Genomic DNA, 18,962 nt, shown 5'->3' with positions numbered 1-18,962 from the left:
TCACCTGCCCAGGTCCCTTTCTTCGACACACTTGAAGGACTCCTTACTACTAGATTTGGGTGCTCCCTTCAGTTACTGACTTCCCACAATTTCAAATCTACGAAAGAACTACCAAGCTCTGGGGGCTCTCTTCTCCTATACTGGTTTACAAAAACAAACCTATTTAATTTTGCCAGCAAATTTAAATTCAAAAGGGGGACCAAGCTTAAATGATTTAAAAAAAAACAAAAACAAAAACAGGAAACTATTTTGATCTCTTGAAAGACTACATTTTATACTTATCTGTAAGTTATGAGGACTCTAATAACTTGTACATATTATATATTAATGCTTGCTGCCTCGGTGTTATTAGCAGGTATACACAACTGAGGAAAATTAGGGCTTCACGGTAATTCCAAAACTTCTCTGTATCCTTTGCAATAGACCCTAAAATTCTTCCATTTCTTAGGTCATCAATGATCAACTCTTCTTCTCTCACTGAAAGAAATCCTCTTAATCGGCTTCTCGTTCCCCCTTCCTAGGACTCCCCCTTCCTAGGACGTGGTTGGAAATTCAAGCCCCCATCGCTCCCCTTCTGACTCACTTCCTGCGGCCGCGCTCAGCCTGGCATTCCTCCCCCATTACTCTTGTCTTCACCCAACCTTCCCACAAGACCTGCAAAGAACAGAGCTCGATTTCATTCCCTTCGGATCCTTCCCAGGCCCTCTTCCCACTCCTTGGATACTAATTTATTGGCACATCATGTGGATCACCCTTTCTCTGGGGGCAAATAAATATAATGATGTCCAGACTAAAACGTGCCAATTTAAATTAAATATATTATTTAGAATATGATACGAAAATATATCTAAAAAGTAGGACTTATTTCCCGTAGATTTAGCTAGCAAGTGGAAATCATGATAAATGAGTCAGAGTTTCACAGCTGCAGTTTGTGCCTGGGCAAGAATTAGAATCACTCCCCCGAATCCCAGTTTAGAGCTCGGTTCTAAACCATATTTTATCTCAAAGAAAAAAACACATACATATACAAAAAAAATACATCCATAAAAATAACATAAAGGTTGTATTTTAAGAGTGGTCTGTACACATATTATGATCATGACTATCCTTTGTTTTTGAGGAAAAAGGTTTTTGTTTTTGTTTTTAACTATTTGCAGTAAACCAGCAAAATGTAAGAATTTCCTCTTTTTTGTCTAAGGTTTTTTTAAACGTCCTCTAGACAGAACACACTGTTCCTCTTCAGCAGGGTACACTGAAGAGAATCCGCACTAGTACCACAAACATGTTACTGAGAAGCACTTGAGACAGAGCTTCAGAAACAGACGTGAACGGCTGTGAAAAGGTTAGGTCAGTGGTAGTAGCCCTGAAATTACTTAGGGGGAAAATTATTTTAGGTATTTATCTGATACTCACAAATGTGCCACGCAACACAGTGTAGGACAAGCAGGTATTTAATCAATAGTCTAACATCATCCCCCGGGGGGTTCCCGCCACTCCCTTCACTTCATTCTACTTCCTTCCTACGAAACCCCGGATCTAAAGCCGCCTCACCATTAGCATTTCTGATGAGGAAATGTGTTGTGTGAAAACATTTTCCTTGAAAGACAGGACAATGAAAGCCACTTATACTTGAAAATAGACCTAAATGAACCCATGAGACTTGTTTTCTAGTTATACATTTTTGGTTTTTTTGGAAATAAGCAGAAATTGGCCCACAGCTTTTTCTATCCTATTCAAGTCAGCCAGAAAAAAATCCAACAAAGGAACTGAAATGAAGACTGCTCTATCTGGACCACGAATGACCAACATAACGACCGAAACAGCGAAGATCACTGTCCGTGTTTCCTTTAATATCTACCAACATCATAATTAAGCGTGTGGCCAGAAAATGAAATTTTTTGTTACGTTTTTTATCTCAGAAAATGGAAGAAGCCATTAAAAAAATACTTACTCTCTGCTGTTTGTAGTGCTTAAACATTCTAATGCAGTGTTCAATGATAAATAACAAGTAGACACCTCCTAGAGCGACCAGTCCTTTCAATACAGCATCGTACTCCTCCAAAAACTTCTTAGATTCGTGTCCGTGAGAATGTCCGTGCCCGTGCCCGTGCCCGTGCGCGTGTTGATGACTGTGATCATGTCCACCCTGAGACTATTAATAAGAATAACGAAAACTTCTGAACATGTAATTAAAAATGCCTTTTAAAATGTTGAGATTATAATCTCCTAGAGAACACAGAAAAAAATATCTTTAAATTTTTAAAGTGGTTCTGTAAATATTATCTCACTGAACTGTAAGTCGCCCTCTATTTAATGCTGACGTTCTAAGTGGCCTGGGAAGTATTGCCTGTTCCATGGTCACTCTGAAACGAAGACCACAAACTCAAATGCCTCTAGGGGTTAAGATTCATACTGTAGCGAGACCATCAAGCAGGAGGGTCCTTTGCAAACTGAAGTAAACAAGAACAAGATGCCTAACATTTCGTAAAAACAAACTACTTCACCAGCAGGTCATACATGACCCGTAAATCCCTGTAATCTAACTTTTTCTTAAATTGATTGTATTTTTATTTTTAAAAAGTGAGATGTTACCTATGCTTACACAGTAGAACAACAGCAAAAGCATATACTTAAACATGTGTTTGATTTTCCACATCTTAAAGCTTTAGCAAAAATAAATGTATAGACACAAAGTTTTTTTTAATTGTGAAAGGAGTTAAGTTTCACAATAGTGACCTTCAAAGTTAGAAAATTAGTCTAAAGTCTTTTCCTTCCTTCGAGTATCTGTATGCCCTCTCACTTGCTAGTGGCCAACTGAAGAAGGTTCTAAACTTCTCAAAGGCAAGACCATTCAGCTTTAAGGAATTAATATTTCTTATTAAAAAATAAGTTTAATAGCAGTAAAAGACTACTTCAACTTGACTACTTCAAGACTTGCTTCACTGTTCTCATTAGGCCCGGTTTTGAAGATGTCACTATTCTTGATGACTGGCGGAAGGGGAAGCAAGGGGGCGGGGACAAAGCGGGAAATCAGTAACTAATCGACTAATAATCAACTGACCAAAAAAAAAAACTCATATTCACAATTTGAAGATTCACTAATCAATTTTTTAAGGCACTGCCCTGCCATATAGAATTCCAGATATCTATCTCTAATCTTCACTAAAAGTGAAGACAGGGAGAAAGATTACACAAAACACACCAACAATTCTTGGGGGCACCTGGCTGGTCCGTTGGGAGCGCAGCCAACTCCTGCTTGATCTCCGGGCTGTAAGCTCCAGACCTACGCTGAGTGCAGAGATTACTTAAAAAGAAAATATAATTCTGTCTCCCAAATATTCCAAAAGGAGGTGGTAAGAATATATATTTTTAAAAAAACAAAACAAACAAACAAAAAAAAACCACCACATCTCAAACCTGTAATTTTATATTTGGAAAAGAAAAAGCCCCAGGATTTTCATAATTTGAAGTAAAAGCAGTAATACTGGATAAAATACTCCTACCTCGAGGAGAAGAAGCAAGGTAACTAGGCGTGTGGGCACGAGATCATAACATCAGAAGTGTCTCCTGAGAAACAGGGCACTGGGGCAGTCGGCTGAGTTTCCTACGCTTGGTTTCAGCTCAGGTCACCATCTCCTGCTCACGGGGATGGAGCCCAGGGCCGGAGCTCCTCCGCCTTCCCCGGGGAGTCTGCCTGAGGACGCTCTCTCTGCCCCGCCCCCCCACTGGCTCACCCATGCCCACACTCTCTGTCTGGCTCTCTCACATAAGTGTATCTTTAAAAAAATAAATAAATAAAAAGAAGTGTCCCGGAATAGAAGAAAATAAGTGGTCTGCCAGGCGAAAACATAAACAGCCCCAAATGCAAAGGGCTCGATGCTCGAAACTGTCAGCGGAGCGCATCCACCTCTTCCCGAGCAAATATGACGCCTGGGCACACCGGCCATGGGGCACAATCACTGCGAGACCCTAATGTATTTCTTCTCAAGGCTTTCCTGATACAGCTGATACACAGATCACAGATAAAGACCTTTTAACGTATTCATTTTCAGAACTGCTAACAGAGCAATATTTTTTTTTTTTTTTAATTTCAGCTCTACTGACTTACAAAACTGTAAGACATTTAAAGTGTACGACATAGTGATTTGGTATGTATACACTGTGATGGGGGAAAAAGTAAAACTGTACGACATAGTGATTTGGTATGTATACACTGTGACAGGGAAAAAGTAAAACTGATGTTACCAATTTTTGTTGCTATTTTTATTTCAAAAGTGTTGCTATTAAAACTATGCAATGGAAAAAATACTTCATCCTACAAGCAAATAAAACAAATACTAGGTTAGTGTGCTACATAGCTTGGTAATGAAGGACACTTTTAGCTTAAATATATATATATTTTTTTTAAAGATTAAAAAGTTTTCTTACATGGGGCAGTAGATGAAGAAGGGCATCTCCACTCATTGTTCCTACAGCTAGTGCAACAAGGAATGTGAGAAGAAATTTGAAGCATCCTTGGTTAATGATGGGAACCAAGATCACGCCTAGCAAGGAAAGCAGGCTAATGACAGTGATAGAAATGATACCACAAATCCATGCTGTAGGAAAGAAATCAATAGTCAATGTTAATATGACATATAAACCAAACAGCTCTAAAGAACAATCAACATAAGATAAATGAGTCATGGGACATAGACTATCTTGCCCTGACTATGCTTTTTAAGAACTTTTACATTCTGGCACTACTGTGTGTAAAAACAAGACAAATATCTGCATAGCCAAACTGAATACTTACAAGAATTAAGAAATTCAGACCTTCGTTGTATAGTCACAAACAGTACTTTCAGTAGCCCACCTTATCAGAAACAGGGACTTCAAATGACTTCTGGCTGTGATTCACTCCTAATATCTAGATTATAAATAAAAGTCTACCAAGGTATAAAGGTAAAGCCATAGCAATCAAACTGTTGACTTAGAGAATTATAAAACTCTCCTGTGATCATCAGAGGAAGCCAAGTATCTAGTGTTAACTTTGTAAATCTTTCTAATGCAAAGTTTAAGAAGCTTAAGGTATCAGTCCAAAATGGAAACATATTCAAAAGAGATACAAAAAAGCCTTACTACTGTTAGGTTTTTCTGCAGTTCATTTCTAAGTTTCTCAAAAGATAATTCAACACCATCCCCTGTGATACCATCTTTACTCCACAACCAGCTCCAAATTCCCTTTCTTCCAATTTGGCTTTCTCTATCATTTTCTACTTTTTAAAAATTTCACTATATAATTTTACTGATTATACAGTAACTATGATATTCTATATTATATTATTAATATATATTATTATATATTAATACATGACATGATATATAGTGTTCTACATTTATTATATAGTAATAATTATATTCTATAACCAGAATACAAGAGAAATGTTTCCACAATATGATTTGTGAAAATACACCAGTGTGACAGAAAAGGGGGCATTTTCTGCACATTTCTTACAGCTCTTGATAAACAGATTAGATACCAGAAATAAGGCCCATGGTTCAGGGGGTGGGGCATTTTCACTTAAAGTGAGATTACTTTAGGGGTACCCGGGTGGCTCAGTAGGTTAAGTTCAGACTCTTGATTTAGTTCATGATCTCAGGATGGTGAGACCAACGCCATCATATGTCCCTATGCTGGGTGTGGAACCTGCTTAAGATTCTCTCTCCCCTCTGCCTTTTGCCCCCCCAACCCCTCCCTCACCTCTGCTCACATGTACAGGCACTTGCTCTCTCTAAAAAAATAAATACTACACTCTATTAATGGCTTAAAGGAAATAGGAATATTTTTAAAATTCTGCTTAATTTTTATCTATAGAAAATTTCACTAAAGAACGATAATTTTGTAAAGTGTTGAATCTAAAGTGCTGTTTTTCTCATCAAACCCAAAAGGACTATAAATCTGCCGAGAGATTTTATGCTCACTGTTATGGTAAGAGAACTAAAGAAAATACATTTCTGCAACAAGGTAAAAAAACTGTCAAAGACAAAGAGAAGGATAGGTAACGAAATGAAAACTTTAATTGACCCACTAGATGCTGAGTTTTATCAATACAACTGGATTGTTTCACTTGACATTTTAGTAAGTTTCCAATAACATTAACATTATAAACTAAATCTAAACTAAATCGCAGGACTAAACCAATAGGTCATATACTATTAATGGAAGCTCTATGGATTACGCGATCTCTAACATATAATTTCTAATACAAACACGGGTAAATGAAAAGGCCAAACGAAGATGGAAACACGCAACCAGACTGTGGATTCAGTGGCTTTAATACCTACAAAGATTTGGGAGGAAGGAAGGAAGTGGGAAAGGAAAAAGATTCATTATGAAGTCAACATCCTTGTTAGCAAAGCCAATGGGTAAGGTAAGGAGTCCCTCAACTACGGCTGGGACTGTAGGGCTAAAGGGAACGGAGGTCAAAAACCCTATTTTAGAAAGAAAAACAGAAGGTCAAATAAGGTTTAAAAGTTGACTTAATGATGATGACCAAGTTAGTTTATCTCCTTGTCCCCCCAAGCACAGGCAGGAACAATAAAATCAGTGGGAGAGCCTGAGTGAATAGGCCAGATTAAAGGGGCCATTAGTATACATAGACTCAGGAAGACAATCAAGTTACGGGCCGACTAAACCAATCAAGGTTTGTCAAAACTACCACAGCTCTGCAGCCAATCATACTATCTGGGAAAAAAGTGGACAAAAGATACTTGTAATAACTAAACACGACAAATTGAGGCTGGTAATAAATACATTAACCTAAAGGTAAAATGTCTCATATATTAATATACAACTCTCCCTTCCCAAATGTATTTTTCCTTACTTTGGCAATAATTCAATTTAGAAGTACTTTTTTCTCAAAACAATCTATCTAAAAGCAACTTCAGTTAAGAACTTAAAAACAGCATTTGTAATAGAGCTTGCTGTACCCCTGGGGATAAAAATATATGTTTATAAAAAATAAAAAATTAAAAAAAAAGAAAAAAAACAGCACTAAAAACTACTGGGGGGGGGAGTGGGAGGGATGGGGCGGCTGGGTGAGGGACACTGGGGAGGATGTGCTATGCGAACACTGTGAATTATGGAGACTGATGAACCACAGACCTGCACCCCGAAACAAATAATACATTATATGTTAATTTTTATTAATTTTTAAATTAATTTTATTTATAATTATTATTTTCAATAATAATTATATGTTAATTTTTTTAAACTACTTAGAAAAGCCAGTAATTGATATTCTAAGATATTCTGTACATACTCACTAATATATATGGATGGGGGGGACTGCCAAAACTACAGATGAAACTCATAATATACTACATAAACAAATTTTATGACTTTTCATAACTACTAGAAATTTGTATTATTCAGAATTATTTTGTTCAAAAATGCACTGGAATTAGTCACCAGAATTATTCAGCTAAAGTATGTCTTATTTTAGCCCTATGTTCGCAAGTCCAAGACAATTCATATAACCAGATTAAGATACTAAATTACAATCTACATTTGCCAAAATCTACTTGGGTAAATCTTATTTAATCTAATCTTTTCTTTTTTCTAGGGTTATATTACATTCTACACTAGGAAATATATATTCATTCCTTCCTGGATTTGCTTTTCAAGGTATCTGCAATAGAAATTAAATTCCTGTATCTTAATATAAAGAAAATACCATTAATTTGATATAGTAGACATTTAAGATGATTAACTTACACAAAATAATTTAATAAATTAGCATTAGAAGCATATTTTAAAATTTGACATTACAGAGTAAGGCCCTATTAAACCGACACATATTCTTATATAAGCATATTTCTTATTCTTATAAGCAAATTTCTAAAAAGCTAATCATTAAAGAGTTGAGAGAAAATGTGATTCTATTCCCTAGTCATAAAAATTTTATCTGAAAATGAACGTTATTCTAAGCAAATATTTCCATCCTAAGATTCTCATCTTAATTTCTGGCTAAGGATGTTCTGAATATGAAGAAGTCTAAGAAAGAGTCTATGAAACCGTAAACATTCTGCACTATTCTGAGATGACTTAGAGTCTCAAATAGCTTTTGGTTAAGTAGCTAAAAACCAAGTTACCAAATGATGAATCAACCAAAACTGAATTTGTGAAACATCCATTTGCCAATATGACACGTGAGCTCAATATATTGTGACTTAGGACCAATCACTGACAGTTAAATTACCCAAGTGCTTACATAAACGGTTGAGGGAGGGCGTGGTACGAAAGGGTCTATGAGTTCATGTGTATGCAAATGAGTACACGTCACACATTACACACTCCCAGGTATAATTTTTTATGAATCAGCTAAGAAATTCTCTCTTTCTCATCCATTTGGGAAAGTAAATTCATGAACTAAGATAAATGCTTTAAAAAGAGAAGCCCACTTTATGATTAGAAAATCTTCGGCATTTGTGATATTAGACATCTGAAACTCAGGAAATACAAAAAAACATAACCCCATCAAGACGAAAGCCTTACATAAATCTATCCAGCATCAGAGCTCTGCCCACCAGGGTGCCATTCTCAATGTATCTTTCTGGGAAAGCCATTTACTTAGAATAAAATGTGAATGATGCCACTTGGGAGTCCTTCAGTAAAATGGTATTACACTGAGCTTGGACAGTGGCCCTCCAGAAGGAGTTGGTACATATATATATACATACACAAACATGCATGCATATAAACACACACTTCAAAAAAAAATAATTACTACAAATGCTTTTGGTTTTCTGGTCACACAGTCAAGTGATTATCAAGAAATTGGTTATTGACCAACATAAAAACCAAGAATGAGAAAAACACTATGCTCTTAGATTAAAATTAAATAATTTGTATAACTTTGAACACATTTATATAGAGAGAACATCTGTTTTTAGAATCAGTATTGTCTCATTTTTCAAACTAGAGGAGATATATTTAGTATGCTTGCTATCTTCAAAAGATTTTTTAATAAATTGATCTAAGAAAAAAATACCTTCTAGGACTAAAAACTTCCAGTAACATATTTTGTATGTAATATAGAGGGCACAACTGGGACAATTATAATATAGTTTAATTATTCTTCCTTATATACCTTGACTTGATTGACAGAGTTGGAAATTATAAAAAAAAAAAAAAAACTTTTAAAAGATGTCAATTATTCTGCCCCTTTAATAAGGTAATTTTTTCAGTTCCTTGCTTACCAGAAGCTCCTTAAACTGGCAGTGTCCTACTGTATACGTTGAAAGAATTTAATAATCTACACTGGTGTTGAGCAAACCGTGCTCATCATCAGGTGGTATTCCGAGGGGAGTGAGAGGAGAATTTAATGATCAGAAAGATTGGGTAATTCTTGGCCACACAAGTTCCCTCAGAGTCTCTAACAGCTTAACAAGCCCCATGAATCTTTGCAAGACGAACAGAGCATGTGGCATTTTTCTAACTCACTTGATCATGGAACCTATTAGTGTATTAGTGTATTCACCTATTAGTGAACCTATTAGTGTATCAGGGTCCTACAAAATATGATTTGGAAAATTCTATGTAGATCAATGACCTTCTATTTTACAGATTTGTATACCGAGGCAGAGAAATGTTAAATGTTAAAATAATATAATTTCACACCTACTAGAATGGTTAGTAAACACACACACACACACACACATACTGGTAAAGATGCAGAGAATCTGGAACCCTGGTACATTGCTGAGGGAAATGTAAAATGGCACAGCCACTCTAGAAATGGTTTAGTAATTCCTCAAAAAGCTAAAAGGAATCACTTTATTACACAGGAATTCCACTCCTAGGTATATACCCTAAAAGAACTGAAAGCAGACAGATACTTGCATGCCTGTGTTCATTACAGATTTATTCAAAATAGCCAAAAGGTGGAAACAACCAAGTGTTCATCAATGGATGAACGGATTAACAAAATGCAGTGTTTACATTTAATGGAATATTATTTGGCCATAAAAAAGAATGGAGTTCTAATAGATGCTACAATATGGATGAAACTTCGGAACAATGAGTGAAATAAACCAGACACAAAGACACGAAGACAAATACTGAATGATTCCATTTACAAGAACTATCTAGAACAGAACAGTCAAATTCAGAAACAAAAAAGGTGAGATGTTACCAAGGGCTAGGAGGAAAAGAAAATGAAGATGAAATGCTGCTTATTGTTTATAGTTTCTATTTGGGATGATAAAAAAATATTTGTAGCCGATAGCTTGGGGTGCTTGGGGAGCTCAGTCAGTGGAGCATGCAAGTCTTGTTTGATCTTAGAGATGTTCTAGCCCCATGCTGGGTACAGAGATTACCTAAAAACAAAATCTTCAAAAAAAAAAAAAAAGTTTGATGGTTGCACAACATTGCAATGTAGTAAGTGCCACTGATTTGTACCTTTCAGGGTCCACAATGGCAAATCGTAGGTTATTTATATTTTACCATAATAAAAAATAATTAAATAGCTAGCTAAAATAAAATGGCAAAGTAAAAACTAAACCCAAAGTCCTCTCTTAATCCACTATATTCTCCATTAAATCACACTATTTTCAGGAATTCTCACCAAGTGATTCATCACTTATGTATTTAACGCTTAGAGATGGGTTCACCCAAGGAGGATCCAAAGAAAAGTAATTACATAAAATCAGCAGAATATACTTATATTTATTTCACTGTCACCTGAAAATATATGTGAGAGCAAGGTTAAAGTATTTATGTCCATCTAACATAAATGATCACTTATTTTTGCCAGTGATAAGAAAGAAGTGATAAAGAGCTGTATTTCCCATTTCAGGTAAGTTGGAAATTTTCCAGGTATTTCTATAGGTTTTCCATCACAACTATGTCATGAGCAAAACAGCCTACTATCTCTCACAAGTGTTATTATACACATGTTTTCTTATACTGATCCGTTAAAATTTTTAAAGTAATTTAAGCTTCCCGGCACTAAAATTTTAATAGTCATTCTCCTCACAACTTGTAAATCTTCAAGGACAATTATAATCCTTTTGACCTATGAGAAGAAACACTGTTTTGATTTTATTGTACTTGAAATATTATCCGGTGTTATTTAAAGACTTAATTTTTAGGGGCCTCTGGGTGGCTCAGTCAGTTAAGTGTCTACCTTCGGCTCAGGTCGCGATCCTGGGATCTGGCCCTGAGTCTGGCTTCCTGCTCAGTGGGGAGCCTGCTTCTCCCACTCCCTTCCCCTGGCTCCCTCTATTCCAAATAAATAACCAAAATCTTAAAAAAAAAAAAAAAAAAAAAAACCCACAAACCTATTTTTAGAATTAACTTTCATATTTACACTTACATAAACTCTACTACAATTTCCTAGGTGTAGAAAAAAAGCAATTCAGGTAATAAAATTTTTCTAATTCCTAACCAAATGATTGTGCTTTTTAAATCACAACTTGTTTAGTATAAAACAAACCCAAAAAAGATCCCAAAACAACAACAATTAAAGGCATCTTTTCTAAAACTTATGTTAACAACAATATGCAAACTATTAAATACAACTAACAAATGTTTCCTTTATTTGCACCCAAGATACCATATACAATAAAAAAACTGTTAAATGTCTGAAACAAGCTTCACTTATTCTGCAAATTAGGTCGCTTAAAACGTTAAAGGTCTTCAAGCTTAGTTATTCACCAACTCCCTTTCTCATTATCTAGAGAGAAAATGCATTCTTTTAAAAAGAAGCGCTCATCTGTGGAAACTTTCTAATTAACTCAGTTCAAAGCATGTGCAAGATGGCAGTTTTCTACACTGTTTCAGCATTTTAATTGGCAGAAAATGCTTAGCGGCCTATTCACAACTGTACCCCCCCCTTGGTAATTAAGCTGGGGTCAACTCTATGACTAAATGAGCCAATCTTGTGAAACAAACGATTTCTAACATACACAGTATATGGCGTACTTGGTTCACAGCAGACTTTGAACAGTAATGAGATAGTAGCTGTGTCACTATGGGAGATTTATATGGAACAAGTTAACCTTTCTTAATGGTGCAGCAGTCATTAAAAATAATTACTAGCAGGGCAATCTCTCCAACAATTATTAACATCTATCAAGACATACTTAATTCAAACTTCATTTCTGACAGTGCTAATAACCACCTGCAAACAACTAATCAATATTCACTATTATATATTTGTTTTCAAAGCAAGCATAATTTCCTCTAAGGCTTTTCGGATTGAATAAACTCCAACTTTCAATGTTATTATTGTCAAGCATCTGCCAACAGCTCTGTTAAAATATACAGATTATGTCAATATTAAAACATTGAAAACTTTAAGTTATAATCCAGAGTGGATGTAAAAACGACTGAAAGGTTCAGAATGTGAAAAGGCAGCGATAACTGAGGGGCAAACGGAAGAATCTATCAACAGGAGTCTGAGCACGGAATGAACAGAACAGAACATGAATGGTGGGGGAGGACAGAGGAGGAGGGAGGCAGCCGTCCTGTCCCGGAAAGCCTGACCCACCAAGTGAAGGACTCCGAACCTCGAACAATACAGCATAATAGTTTCCTAAAATATAGGAGAAAAAATACAACTAGCACATCGTAACAATTCTACATTACTGCTTACAATATCAAAGATATAATGACAAATACTAGAGAGCTAATGAAAAATATTGAATAGTATAAAGATACACGGCAAAATTTAAAGGGGATATCCAAATTAACTAAATTTGGAAGGTAACAGCATAGTGATTAACTGCCCAGAGGATTTATGACAAACCTCGGGTGTGGTGGGCTCTACCATTTATTAGGCCCCCGGGGAAAGGTAGGCAAGTCCCGAAACCTTTCTATACTACAGTTTATAACGTCTGTAAGAATCAGAACCATGTAAGAGCTCCCTCACATAATAATTCGATAGAGTGGGGTGCCTGGGTAGTTCAATCCGTTAAGCATTCGACTCTTGATTTTGGCTCAGGTCATGACCTCAGGGGACTGAGCCCCGCGTCTAGCTCTGCACTCAGTCAGGAGCCTGCTTGAGGATTCTCTCTCTCCCCCACTCCCTCTGCCCCTTCATTTCTGACAGCGCTGATAACCACCTGCAAACTCGCTTGTGCTCTCTTTCTCTCTCTAAAATAAGTAAATCTTTAAACAAAAATAATTCAATAGAATACTGCTAACATTTAGTGGGGGGGTGGGGGGAGCATGTGAAACACTTAGCACGTGGATAGCAAAATGGCTGAATTCCCTCAGCTTGAATCCTAGCACTGTCACTGACCAGCTCTGATATTTGCGGGAGGTTAACAGAACATTCTCCCCCTTCCACACCTGCTGCAAAACGTAAAAGTCACTGAGTCTAGAAGAATGCCTGCAATATTTGTCTGTTCAAGGACGTTAGCAGTCACTAAAAAGAAAAAACTCTGTGTCAGAAAATCTCATTTGCATTTTTAGAACGGGAAGGTAATGAAGTTATTTCAACAGTGCAATCAAAAACCAAGTTATGGTGGAGTGGATAGAACTGGAAGGAATTTAAGAGGAGAGGTAACTGGACTTGACGATGGATTATGCAGGGAAAAAAGGAAAAACAAAACCGTAAGAGAAAAATGCCAAAGATTTTCAGATTTTATTTTAAAAAATGAACTGTTATGGCATTTGAGATTCAGTAAGGAGTACAAAGTTTCTGTGGAGAAGAAGTTTTAGAAATATTAAGTGGGAGATACCTGTGAACATCAAGGGGGGGGTTATCTAGCCAACCAGACATGATTTTAAAAGAGCCTAGACAGAATCCTCAAAATAGTTTTGGTTTTACGTTCGTTGACGCGCTCTATCAAACTGCCCACAATGAATTCATGTGCCAGGCACCGGCACTTCTGACATTCAGAGAGTCTGACCACAGTGGCTTCCCTTTTTACTTCCTTACAAATTCAAACTTAGCTTTTCACAGAGGCCCTCTACTCTAAGATTAACGTTAAGTAATTACAATGCCAATGACTTTAACCGGCAGCCCCAGGCAGCCCCATTACTTACATCTGCTCCTCAAGAAGAATCCATTTCTCACAAATCTTTATTTTCTTTTTAATCTGGTTCTCTGTCCAAAGCAAAACCTTCATAATCTTTATCTTAAAAAGACAAGTAAACTCTGTTGTGCCTCTTCTCTTTCCCCAATCTTTTTTAAACTTTCATATCTAATCCTGACGAAAGCACACTGAAAGTCACCCACAGGAAAACAGTGATTTGGAATTACTTTCTAATTCAAATACATTCTTAAAATAGTAGAGAGACTAGTTTGAGGGGAAAAAACACAAACAAAAACTTGAATCTTTCTTACCTGATGCCCCTATATTTGCCTTATCTTCAGGAACCAGATTTTCATCCTTACTTAAATCTTCAACTAAAAGTTTGTCAAAATGTTCGATACAAAGTCTGCTGTCGATTTGATATAATAAAGCAGGGCAAAGATATGTGAATAAGTCAGGTGAGATTGGAGAATTGGCACCATGACCGTAGTATTTTAACAACTGAGTGACGTTCAAACACTGCAAAAAATTGATAAAACAAATTAAGTAAATGAGTATATTAAGAAGATTGAGCAGAAAAAGAAATTACTGCATAATAAAAAAGTCTAAATATGATTTGAAAATAAACTGTAATATAGAGATCTATTACAAATAAAGATTTTCTTTAAGAATTTATGACTGAAACACATTCAACTTCACTACCCAACTCTACGTGGACTTTAAGCCATCTTTCACTCCAACACATGAAAAATTATAACTTTCCTCAATAATTAATAAAAATCACTCACAACTACATTCATAAAGGGTGAAGAGAAAAATCATTTCCCTATTAAAAGTGCAATCATCCATAATTACAGATTATTAAACATAGAGAATTTTAACAACTTTGTATTAAAATACACAATACAGACATTTTGATTATCTAAGGTACCCCCAAAAATATTATATTGGGGAACTCTAACCCAATGCTGTAAGTGGAAGATAAAAGAAGACAACTTCTACTGGTTCTTTTAAGTACAAAACAAAACAAAGCAGAAAACAAATAGCAGAAAAGTCTGGACCTATCATAGAGCAAATATCTAAAACAAACGCAGAGGAGAGAGTAGCCTTTCTTTTTCATACATCATACACTTTGGTTGCATGCTTCTTTACTGACTTGCAACCTCATTATGGTTTTATTTATGGTACAAAAAACAAAATCAAAACATATAAAAAGAAAAGTATCCTTCTCAGGTCTTAACATGAGGTACTACTCTATCCAGTGCATACAACATTTCTAGAAATCCTGAAAAAATTCATCAGAATTCATCAGAAAACTATGCATCAGACCTGTAAGGATATAAAACAACATCTCTAATATAGACCCCACAAGTCTGATAGAAAAAGTAACATTAATGATAACATCTAGTTATGATCAAGAGATGATTCTAGGATATTATCTAAGGTAGTAAATAAATAAAAGTATTTCCTTACAAGTACACTGACATTCTAAAATATAAGGGATTTTAAAATCAGTGTTGCTAACGTGCACCCGAATGTTTATAGCAGCAATGTCTACAACAACCTAACTAGCGGAAGAACCTAGATGTCCATCAACAGATGAATGGATAAAGAAGATGTGGTATATGTATACAATATGTATATACAATATGTATACAAATGGAATACTATGCAGCCATCAAAAGAAATGAAATCTTGCCATTTGCAACGACCTGGATGGAACTAGAGGGTATTATGCTGAGCAGAATAAGTCAATCAGAGAAAGACAATTATCATATGATCTCTCTCTTGTGAGGAAGCGCAGAGGCAACATGGGGGGCCTGGAGGGTAGGAAAGGAATAAATGAAACAAGATGGGGTCGGGGAGACAAACCCTAAGAGACTCTTAATCTCAAAACAAACTGAGGGTTGCTGGGGGGAGGTGGGTAGGGAGATGGTGGTTGGGCTATGGACACTGGGGAGGGTATGTGCTATGGTGAGTGCTGTGAAGTGTGTAAGCCTGGTGATTCACGACCTGTATCCCTGGGGCTAATAACACACTATACGTTAATTTAAAATTTTTAAAAATTAATTTAAAAAAAATCAGTGCTGCTGAAAACCAGTATCTGATTATTTACACAGGGAAGAAACACAGAGTTATTTCCATAAATGCAAAATATACTTCAATAATAGAGACAGAAACAAAAAAGGTGAGGTCATTTTCCCCCATTAGATGGTGTAGTGTGGCTTTTTATACGTGTGAACAATAAGTAAGTTCAACAATTTTCTAAACTTTAATAAGTACTAAAAATTAGAATTCAACAAGGATGTTGATATACTTTTAATGCAACAAAAACAAACATGTTTAAGTAGTTAAAAAAAAAATTGAGAAAGAACCAATCAAATGTGAAAGTATTCAAAGGAACATAAAAATTTTAAAGGATAGGGCAACCATCCCATGACGAGTGGATTTTCCTATTATTTTATCTTTTTGCATTCACCCTACATCTGCCAAAGACATGAAAATAAATTAATTATGAGGAAGTAGGCCCTACAATAAAGTGACATAGAAAAAACAAACCTACCACATATATAAAATAACTGACTTTAGAACTACATCAATGACTGGGAACCATTCTGTAGTTAATTCATTTAAGTTAATAATTATGAAAAAGAAAATGCCTACTTTCCAACAGGGCAGGTGAACAGAAAGGACTTCAATTTTCCAACATCTAGAACCAACTAGCAATAACAAAATGAAAACTAACTTGGGAAGTCAAAACAAGTCATAAGCTGGAAAGTAAAATAAGGAATACATGTTCTAACAACCTTTAAGTATTTAGATTTGAGGAATCCATATTTGAGAACACTGCAAATGAAAATCCAGATAAAAAAAACTTTAATCTGATTTAAATTCCTTAAAGAATTTTGCTCAGGAACATTACCTGGAAATAAGTTGGAATATAATTGACTGTTCTCCACTGTTACTTCTTTTGTTATCTACAATGTTCCACAATTATCTGAGAATTATGGAGCAACCATCTTCTTTACACCTACCTCATGCTGACGGTGATCTTCATTATGATCTTTGTGAGTAGCAGCTGAATAAATTGCACTTTTTTTAACGTGTGGTGCTTCTCGCTTTCTAGTATGTCGAAGTTCACCTTCATTATCAGGATTAAGATCTTGGTGTACATGACCAGGATCATGACCATTATGTTCTGGAAGGCGTACATGAGAATGACCTGGGTTATGTACACGATCAGGTTTGTGGACCCGATTATGCTCATACTGTTCACCCTGAACATGGTTGGGTGGAAAACCTGGTGTAATAACCTCAGAATTTTCATTACTTTTCTTCCCTTTTCTCTTCCTCTTTCCTTTCGGTAGCTTACTTTCAGACTGTTCCTGTGTTTTATTGGTCTCTGTTGAAGGTTCATGGCTAGTCTCCCCACGCTCACTGTGAGCAACGGAATCATTAGGAAAATGGCGAGTGCCGTTATGATCGAGGCGATGATGCAGACAATGGTGATGACATAAACGATGACTATGGTCATGCATATGTTTATCATCAGATTTGACAGATACTTCAATTGTCTCTTTCTCTGGATCACACTTATGGGTTCTTTTTGTTGATACGCTAGTCACAGTTTGATTTTCTGAATTCAAATGATTGTGGGAATGCTGGTGGTTATGGGAGTGAAAATGCTTTCCCTCTTGAACTGCCAAAATATCTAAGTGAGAAACATGATCGTGGCCAAGATCCTCATGATTAATCTCAACTACTTTTATCTCTCCAAGGCCCAAGTTTGTTAAAAGTTTCTCCAGACCAAAAAAGGATAATCTTCCATTTTCACCATAACGGTCAAAAAGTTTTTCAATATAATATTTTTTTTCATTTTCAGCATCCAGCACTGAAAATTTGCTTGACTCCGATTCTGTCATTCCACGATGATGTCTGTGATGTTCCTCAGAACCATGGTCATGTTCTTCATGGCAATGGTTGCAGTGATGGAAAATAAATGTCAGCAAACAAATGAGGCAAAATTTTGTATGCATATGTACCTTCATTTCTATTTTTCCTAAAGGGATTTAAAAAGAGAAGCAGGCATTAGTTCGTACTTAGATACATTCAATATAGTCATAAACTCTCCAGCAATTGTCAATCCATGAGGGAAACATTTCACATTTCTTTCAGTGCTATAAATCATTCTTTCCTTCTTCAGTTCCCTATAAAAATGGCCCCTTTTAATTTATCAAAATAGTGCACAGTCCTTCCAATTAGAACAAATTGCTCATCACTCCATCTATAGACTATCCTGACTCCCTTTAAGCATAACACTTAAGAATCTACCATATAGTTATACAGGAACTGCTGGTTTCCCTCTTATCTGGTCCTTTTTGAAAACTAACTGATCCTTGTTCTTGAGGTCCTGTTCAGTGCAATATACAAGATGAAATAGAATGGTAAAAGGTATAAAGATCAGAAAGAAAAAATATCATTATTCACTAACGGCAGAACTGGGTATGTAGGAAATCCAAAAGAATCTATAAGAGTAAGTTAATTTAGTAAAACTGCCATATTAAGGACAATAACCAAAAATCAATTTTATTTCTAGACACTAGCAAAATTATAAAATGAAATTAGAAAACAGTATCATTTATCATACCAATAGCTAGGAATAAACCTAACAAAAGATGTGTAAGACATTTACATAAATAAAAGATCATATATTACTGAGAGAAATGAAAAGACCTAAATAAATGAATGGCTATCTCATGTTCATGACTGGATGTGATATAGATCCAATGTAGTATCAATCAAAATCCCAGAAGAAATACTTGTGTGGAAAAAGTAAAGTCCAAGAATGGTCAAGACTTCATGAAGAATAAGAGAGGAGCACTCACTCTACCAGCTACTGAAGTAGCTGTGGTATTTAGTGGAAGAATAAACAA

At 35.8% G+C, this 18,962-nt stretch overlaps 1 protein-coding gene across 3 annotated transcripts in view; it reads right to left on the bottom strand.

Moving 5' to 3' along the window:
• SLC39A10 (solute carrier family 39 member 10) overlaps window positions 1–18,962 on the bottom strand; it is a 136,217-nt gene that overhangs the window by 20,674 nt on the left and 96,581 nt on the right. For all 3 annotated transcript variants that reach the window (XR_006606324.1, XM_004772149.3, XM_004772148.3), the window contains 4 exons: window positions 17,064–18,088; window positions 14,340–14,547; window positions 4,429–4,598; window positions 1,952–2,152 (listed from right to left, as the gene is read on the bottom strand). Coding sequence is in view for 2 of the 3 variants with exons in the window: in XM_004772149.3 (XP_004772206.1) it covers window positions 1,952–2,152; window positions 4,429–4,598; window positions 14,340–14,547; window positions 17,064–18,077 (1,593 nt within the window). In the remaining variant the exon portion in view is untranslated. The remainder of the gene's footprint in view (window positions 1–1,951; window positions 2,153–4,428; window positions 4,599–14,339; window positions 14,548–17,063; window positions 18,089–18,962) is intronic.

The sequence above is a fragment of the Mustela putorius genome, unplaced genomic scaffold (genome assembly GCF_011764305.1).
Source record: "Mustela putorius furo isolate JIRA1106 unplaced genomic scaffold, ASM1176430v1.1 tig00000275_pilon_pilon_pilon, whole genome shotgun sequence".
NCBI classification, from domain to species: domain Eukaryota; kingdom Metazoa; phylum Chordata; class Mammalia; order Carnivora; family Mustelidae; genus Mustela; species Mustela putorius.
The sequence above is the reverse complement of the archived record's forward strand: the minus strand, read 5'-3'. Positions and strand labels throughout refer to the sequence as shown.